This window comes from Telmatherina bonti, assembly GCF_933228915.1.
Source record: "Telmatherina bonti genome assembly, chromosome: 2".
Taxonomy (NCBI): Eukaryota; Metazoa; Chordata; class Actinopteri; order Atheriniformes; family Telmatherinidae; genus Telmatherina; species Telmatherina bonti.
In genome coordinates, this window is record NC_136620.1 from 41,185,708 (window position 1) to 41,194,482 (window position 8,775).

An 8,775-nucleotide genomic window follows, 5' to 3' on the forward strand; every position below is an offset into this window, starting at 1 on the left:
TGGACCTTCTTCCACTCTGGAGTTGCTCACGGTGAGAGGCATCGAGCAGGGGTGGGCATTCTCATCGGCCTCCAGCTTGGTGCCTGCACATTGTAGTTTCCCTCTGCCTTCGGGTGGGGGAACGGGTTCTGACTGTTGTCTATGCTTATCCACCGAACAGCAGTTCGGACTACTGACCCCTTCTAGAGTCCTTGGAGGGAGTGCTGGAGGGTGCTCCTTCTGGGGACTCCCTTGTTTTACTGGGGGAATTCAATGCTCACGTGGGCAATGACAATGAGACCTGGAGAGGGGTGATTGGGAGGCATGGTCCCCCCCTCTGAACCCAAATGGTGTTTTGTTATTGGACTTCTGTGCTCGTCATGGATTGTCCATAACAAAGACCATGTTCCAACATAAGAGTGTCCATATGTACACCTGGCATTAGGAGTCCCTGGGCCGGAGTTCGATGATCAATTTTGTAGTCGCATCATCGGAGCTGCAGCCACATGCCTTGGACACTCGGGTGAAGAGGGGGGCGGAGCTGTCAACTGATCACCACCTGGTGGTGAGTTGGCTCAGATGGTGGGGGAGGAAGCCGGTCAGATCTGGCAGGCCCAAACGTGTTGTGAGGGTCGGCTGGGAATGTCTGGCTGAGTCCCCCGTCAGAGCGAGTTTCAACCTGGAAGTTGTCCTGAGTGAGGCGGGGGACATTGAGTTTGAATGGGCTGCGTTCCGTGCCTCTATTTTTGAGGCAGCTGTGGCCGTGAGGTCATTGGTGCCTGTCATGGCGGTAATCCCAGGACTCGTTGGTGGACACCAGCAGTGAGGGATGCCGTCAAGCTGAAGAAGGAGTCCTATCGGGCCTTCTTGGCCTGTGGGACTCTGGAAGCAGCTGATGGGTACCGACAGGCTAAGTGGCTTCGGCTGTTGCCAAGGCAAAAACTCAAGCATGGTAGGAGTTCGGCAAGGCCATGGAGAAAGACTTCCGGGCAGCTTCGAGGCGATTCTGGTCCACCATCCGGCGGCTCAGGAGGGGGAAGCAGTGCTCCATCAATACAGTGTACAGTGGAGGTGGGGAGCTGCTGACCTCAACTCGGGACCTTGTGGGTCGGTGGAGGGAATACTTCAAAGACCTCCTCAATCCTACCAACACGTCTTCCAATGAGGAATCAGAGCTGGGGGACTCAGGGGTGGACTCTCCTATCTCTGGGGCTGATGTCATCGAGGTGGTCAAAAAGCTCCTTGGCGGCAAGGCCCCAGGGGTGGATGAGATCCGGCCAGAGTTCCTTAAGGCTCTGGATGCTGTGGGACTGTCTTGGCTGACACGTCTCTGTAGCATTGCGTGGACATCGGGGACAGTGCTGCTGGATTGGTAGACTGGGGTGGTGGTCCCCCTTTTTCAGAAGGGGGACTGGAGGGTGTGTTCCAATTACAGGGGAATCACACTCCTCAGCCTCCCTGGTAAGGTCTATTCAGGGGTCCTGGAGAGGAGGGTCCGCCAGATAGTCGAATCTCGGATTGAGGAGGAGCATTGTGGTTTTCATCCTGGTTGTGGAACAGTGGACCAGCTCTATACCCTCTTTGGGGTCCTGGAGGGTGCATGGGAGTTTGCCCAACCAGTCTACATGTGCTTTGTGGAGGCGTTCGACCATGTCCCTGTGGGGGGTACTCCGGGAGTATGGGGTACCGGAGCCCCTTGTTCAAGCTGTCCGGTCTCTGTATGACAGGTGTCAGAGCTTGGTCCGCATTGCCAGTAGTAAGTCGGATTCATTTCCGGTGAGGGTTGGACTCCGCCAAGGCTGCCCCTTATCACCGATTCTGTTCATAACTTGTATGGACAGAATTTCTAGGTGCAGCCGAGGTGTTGAGGGGATCCGGCTTGGTGGCCTCAGGATTGGGTCTCTGCTTTTTGCAGATGACGTGGTCCTGTTGGCTTCATCTGGTCGTGATCTCCAGCTCTCGCTTGAGCAATTCGCGGCCGAGTGTGAAGCGGCTGAGATAAGAATCAGCATCTCCAAATCTGAGACCATGGTCCTCAGCCGGAATAGGGTGGATTGCCCTCTCCGGGTCGGGAGTCAGGTCCTTCCTCAAGTGGAGGAGTTTAAATATCTCGGGGTCTTGTTCACGAGTGAGGGAAGGATGGAGCGCGAGATCGACAGACGGATCGGTGCGGCGTCTGCAGTAATGCGGACTCTGCGCTGGTCTGTCGTGGTGAAGAAGGAACTGAGCCAGAAGGCGAAGCTCTCCATTTACCAGTCGATCTACGTTCCTACCCTCACCTATGGTCATGAGCTGTGGGTCGTGACCGAAAGAAGGAGATCTCGTATACAGGCGGCTGAAATGAGTTTCCTCCGCAGGGTGGCCGGGCTCTCCCTTAGAGATAGGGTGAGGAGCTCGGTCATCCGGGAGGAGATAAGAGTAGAGCCGCTGCTCCTCCGCATCGAGAGGAACCAGTTGAGGTGGCTTGGGCATCTGGTCAGGATGCCTCCTGGACCTCCCTGGTGAGGTGTTCCAGGCACGTCCCTCTGGGAGGAGACCGCGGGGAAGACCCAGGACACGCTGGAGGGATTATATCTCTCGGCTGGCCTGGGAACGCCTCGGGATCCCCCCCGCAGAGTTGGCAAATGTGGCTGGGGAGAGGGACGTCTGGGCTTCCCTGCTTAGGCTGCTGCCCCCGCGACCCGACCCCGGATAAGCGGCAGAAGATGAGATGAGAAGTACACACATCTACGTGTATAAAAAAAAGTAAATAAAAATAAATAAATGAAAAGGGATAAATTCACCTCATGTCAGGACCGGTTTTCAGCACTATGGAGTGAGATTAACAACCTATATATTTTACATCCTCAGGTATGTAATAACCATATGCCATCTCCGGTTATAAATGTCCATTTTCATTTGTAGTGATGCTGACATTTGTTCCATTATACACATTTGTTTCAACTTTTGTTTCCATGTACTTACAGTTGGTGGTTTAACATTCTTCCGATTTAATGTTATAATTTTCTTAGCAATGAGTAATAATATTGGTACTCAGGTCAGCACTGAAAAGTTCGACCAGTGTTACACCAAACAAATAAAACAGAGTATTTGAAGGGATTTCTCTTTTTAAAATGTTTTCAATTTCTTCTTTAATTTTTTTTCCCCAATATTCAAGTATCAATGGGCAGGCCAAAAATATGTGTATGGTCGCCTATTTTACCGCATCATCTCCAACACAAGGATGCTGAAGAATTTTAACTAAATTAGAAATGACCACTGGAGTATGAAAGTATCTGATTTTTAGTTTCCAGTAAAATTCTTTCCACTGCTGACTGGTGATGCTTTTATTACTCTAATCACAGTTTGTCAACTATCTATTCTAATTCCCATTTTTCCTTTATGTCGTAGGTATTCATAAAAATGTTTTTTATATATATAAACAAGAGACATTTGTGGACCTCGGAGAATGTTTTTCTAAAACTGTATTAAAATATTGCTTTATGTTATTTGGGATTTTGAGAAGTCGCTCTTTTGCCTTATGATATGTAAACCCATGATCCCTTACTGAAGGCAAGAAATCTAGATTACGCACTACTGGTATACCTCGGAGATGGATCTTATATCTTTGATCCTTTAACATCTGCCCATATGTTTATACTATGCTTTACCCATTAATTTCCGATTTTCATCTTAACCCATTTAAAAGTCCACAAAGGGAAGGACAGATACCTGTACATTCTTAACTTCACCTTGTCTCCACGGATCCATGTCACAACAGCTGATAGTTGAGCTGCCCAGTAGTAATCTTTTAAATTTGGCAAAGCCAAACCTCTTTCTTTTTTAAGGTAGATAAAGTGTCTTCAGTTTAATTCAGAGGTTTTTATGTTGACATATAAATTGGAAAATCAATTTATTTAACAAAATAAATATAGAAATTGGAACTTTGACAGGCAGCGGCTGGAATAAAAACAGGAGACGAGGAAGCAGAGTCATCGGCACCGTATCTCAGTTTTCTACAGAATGTAAAACAAAAGATTTATTATAATTTTTATTTATTGACCGCATTTCAGTTGGCTTACACTGGCAAACACTGAAAAATAATAAAATATCAAAATAGTTTAGAATAAGTTTGACGCCAAACGAAAGTCAACACAAATAAACCAGTTGCTGTTTGCCGTCGTAACTCTTTTACTGTTCCCCAATAAAACCAGTGACTTCCCAATACCAGGTGGTTTTATGATTTTTCTGGATTGATCCTTCTTGTTCCTTAGAAATTAAAGTTTGGATGAAAGAAGACAAACTTCATTTCTAGTTTTTATTTATCCAGGTAGACCCATTCAGACACACAACCTCATTTTAAAGACAGACCTGTTTAGCTAAAATGCAGAACTGAATTTAGCCTTTGTGTATTTTTATTTCCATACCGTAAAATAATCGTCTGGGTTTAAATAAAAGATTAAATTTGGGAAAATCTCCAGTTTTCAGGAATTTGATACAAACACTCCTCTTCAATCTTTTAACTTGCGCCACAGAGTCTTCTGAAGGAATCCGGATCTAAACAATCTGCAGGTTTTTCATTCAGCATGTCAGCAGAACTCTTTCTTGGAGCGAAACTCGGGACGGAAGAAAAGCAGGAGAGTTTTCAGAACGAGGAGAGAAGAAGCCAAATAAACGATTTAATAATAAATCTGGATATAAATGAAACTGGAACTGAAACACATCCATTTAAAAAAGACAAAGGTTCATTTTCTCTCTAAATGCTGTAAAAATCAACGTTCCAGATGGAGCCAAAGGCCAGACGTCACAACGGTCCATTCCCAACAGGTCATGTCCACATCACACCAGTCTCCCAGTAGCTGCAGGTTTATCTGAACTGGTTGTCGACCAGCTACTGGTCTACTTGAACTGGTTGTCGACCAGCTACTGGTCTACTTGAACTGGTTGTCGACCAGCTACTGGTCTACTTGAACTGGTTGTCGACCAGCTACTGGTCTATTTGAACTGGTTGTCGACCAGCTACTGGTCTACTTGAACTGGTTGTCGACCAGCTACTGGTCTACTTGAATTGGTTGTCGATCAGCGTGCCCTTCATCTTGGCCCTCTTGGCCTCCAGCTCCGCCAGCTCCTGCAGCCTCCTCTTGCTCATGCCTTTCCTCTCCAGCTGCTTCTCGATCACCTTGGCGTTCTGGGCGTAGGAATCCGCCACCTCCCGGGCCTCTATCTCCTCCTCCTCCTCGTCGATGGTGGAGACTGTGACGGAGCTGAACTTGCCCATGTCCTTGGTCCTCCTGGTCATCATCACGCGCACCTTCCTGGGGGCCTCGGGCTGCTTGTGGCTGTACACGCTCATGTTGCCGAACTTCACCACGGCTCCGTCCAGGATGAAGGTGGCGGGGCAGTTTTTCTCCTGGTGCTGGTAGAACAGCAGCAGCCCGCACTTCCCGCACTTCTTGCGGTGCTGCCTCTCGATGCCCTCGGCTCTCCTGATGAAGGCCTTCTCATCTTCCTCCACGTTGCAGAACTTGTGCGCGTGCTTGGCGGCGTCGATGACCCGGGCCCGGTCCCGGGGCCTCATGGGCAGCTTCTCCAGCTGGCAGTCCAGAACCAGAACCATCTGTCCGCACAGGCAGTAGTAGACATGGAGCGGCTTCTCCCCGTCGTCGTACTCCTCCCGGTCCCGCGTGTCGGAGCAGACCACGCTGCGGGACACAACCTTCGGCATGTCCGCGGGCTCGACGCGCAGCTGGGTGGGTTATAAACTCTAATGTTGGGTTTTTATAAGCAGCTATGTTGGTTGAGGTTTTTTTCAGACAACAAAACAAAGCTCCGGGAAGAAAAGCACTTCCGGTGTGCGTCACCGATAACAGTCCCCGCAGAAACAGGGAAGTGTTTCTTTTCCGCCCCCAGCAGCCACAGTACAGTTGTGTTCACGTCTTCATCCCCTTTCATTAAAGAAAAGGCTGAATTTACAACAGTCACTCAAATAGCTGGAGACTTAAAAAAGGAACAAGAACTAAAAATTAGCAAAAATATAATTTACTAATATAAGACGCTGTTTTTTTTTTCATTTAATTGAGTTGAAGAAAGAAAAAAAATGTGTCCTGGACAAATGAGAGACTTTTCTGTTGAACAGTGGGACAAAATACCTGTCAACAGGTGCAGAAGTCTGACTGAGAGGAACAGAAAACACCTGACTGGAGCGGAAACATTAAAGGATTGTTCAACTAAATATTACTTTATGACTGATGGAATATGTAATAAATTATCTTATTTCTTTGCTTTTTAAAAAAAATATTTCTATTGAACCAGAATTAGAAAATAATGTCGTGATTTTCATAATTTTTTTATTTATTTTTTACTTTAGTCAGTTTCAGCTTATTTTACAGGCAGCTGTTTTTCTCCTTCTTTAATGACAGGGGATGAATAAATATGAGTAGGGTCAACAGGAAAGCCAGGAGGACCTCCTGCATGTTTCAGACTTGTTCCTCCTCTTTATCTGTCTTGTTGTACTGGAATACTGTAGTACTTTTATTGTTTTTGTGAATACTGTGTTTTTAGCAGCTTAGATATGCTCTTTTCTTTCTTTTCTTTTCCCTGTCAGGTCCAGCGCTGCCATATCAAGTCACAAGATGATTTCAATAAAAGAATAATAAAAGGTTCAGATTATCAAGGGCAGCCATTTACACGACTAATCTTGTCAAATGTAAATGTCTGGATGTCAAACGTTGGACGAGCTGGCTTGAACCTTGAATTTTCCCTCAGAGATGAATAAAGTATCTTTGATTTGATTTGATTTGATTTGATTTGATGACACGTCTCTCTTTACGGAGCAAATCTGTTCGACAGAAGTATGGGACCCAGACTGCTGTACTATATGCTGGGATGTTGGACAGAACAGGTAAAAATAGACTTCTTCCTCCTTCAGAACAGGAGATTATTAAACTTTCTCATCCAGTTCCTTTCAGCCCGTTCAGGAGCCTTTTATTTCATCCAGGTGAGTTAAAGTTGTGTCTGAGAAACACTGATCCCTGCGGACAAGTTCACCGCGAGGAGATGCAGGAATCTGTGTGGCACTTCACCGAATGATTTTCAGCCAGTCCCATCAATTTTACTGGACTAAGTTTTAATAACTTTGACAAATCTGCCGTTTGGATAATAATAACAAGGTCAACATGAACAGAGAAATAAAGTTCTAAAGAGAACGAGGGATGAATTTTCTCCTGTAGTCAGGTGTTCCACCAAGCTGTGACGGATGTGAACATTTCTCTGCAGACTTCCAACGTGGACAGCTACAGACTGAATCATGTATTTCATCTAAAGGATTTGATCGTTCAGAGAGCAGCAGAAAGATTTTTTACAATCTAATATTTTCCCTCCATTCCAGCCTGGTTTTAGACAACAGCTCAGATTTACTGCTGAAGGTCCTAAATGAGACTCTGAAACACTGCATCTCTCTTTTCATTGAGTTGTCAAAAGTTTTGGTCCAGCTGACCTCGTACTGATACGAGTTCTGCATCACGTCTAAAGCTGCCTGGTTGGGAAGCGACCTGATGGAGCCGTGTGTCCAGATGTCTGAAACTACGTCTGCCTTTCTGGACGTCACACAGGGAGCCTCAAGGTTCAGCTTTACGACCTGTTTTATTTCCAGTCTGCAGAAAAAATCTTTGTCATAATTTGTCAAAAAATCATTTCTATGCAGATGACAGATTTATTGCTGTTGAACTTCACCAGTTCAGGGCGTTTAATCTGCTGCAGCCGCTCTTGTTTTGTCACATTTATATCTATATTAGTTTTAAACATAAAACTCAGTGGTTTTGTTCCACTAAAAGGTGCTAAAACATTAGAAATAACCGGAGGAGTCCTGGTCCAGAAAGTAAAAGTCCAGTCCGGCAGCTGTTCCAACACCAAACCAGCTGGATTTAATGAGCAGAGTTTATCTGGCAGGTAAACGAGCCTGCTGGTGAAAACACCTGTTCTTGAGGGATAGGTAGATCCAGAACCATGGCAGGACTTCTTTCTGGACCCAGAACTGCCTGAAAATAAGATCCAGAGGAAAACCTACAGAGCCGGTTTTACATCAGAAGTTTTATTCCAGATGGAACTGCACAGAAATAATCTGGTCACTAAACAAGTTTGGGAACCAGTTTCTCTATCAGGGTCAGAGGGAAATTAGCAACATCATCCCAGTGTTTCCAGTCAGCACTGGGATTTGTCACTGGTTGCATCGTCTGACCCGGCATGGTGAGCTGTACTCGCCGTCTGACTGCTGGCTCAGATTTCTAAAGGCTCCTTTAGGCTGGACTCCACCTTACTGCAGATAAGCTTTGCCTTGTTCTCACGCTGCCTGGAGTCAGGACCGACTTTGGAAACCGCTTTCCTTTCTGGAAGACTCTCCAAACTGATTTAACTTAGAGCTCTGATCCATCCTGAGACCAAAACTAGACTTAAAGCTTAGTTACACCACCTGCATCTGAAAATGCTGCACATCTGCAGGTTTAATCCCAAGTACCAGTTTCCTCAGATCCTGGTCTCAGTGGGTTTTATCTGGTTAAAGGTTGGAAAGTCTTAGACATGCAGGGTCTTCTGGACTTCTCCCTGGTCCTGCACCTTCAGACCAGGTTCACCGTAAAGAACCTCGCAGCTTGATGCAAACCGGAGTTAAACATTACAGGATGTAGAAACCCTGCACTACGGGGATGTCCAGTCTGGAGTCCCCAGACCAGACCAGAGGCTCTGTTCTCACCTGGTCTGGGTCAGACTCAGGTACAGGATACGTTAGAGTCACCACACCTCATGCATTATTCACATGTTTAT

At 46.3% G+C, this 8,775-nt stretch overlaps 1 protein-coding gene across 1 annotated transcript; it reads right to left on the reverse strand.

Moving 5' to 3' along the window:
- Nucleotides 1–4,166: 4,166 nt before the first annotated feature.
- Nucleotides 4,167–5,819, reverse strand: steep1 (STING1 ER exit protein 1). Its single transcript, XM_079247477.1, has one exon. It carries the CDS (start codon nt 5,681–5,683, stop codon nt 5,018–5,020), a length of 666 nt encoding a protein of 221 aa, XP_079103603.1. The 5' UTR covers nt 5,684–5,819; the 3' UTR covers nt 4,167–5,017.
- Nucleotides 5,820–8,775: the final 2,956 nt, after the last annotated feature.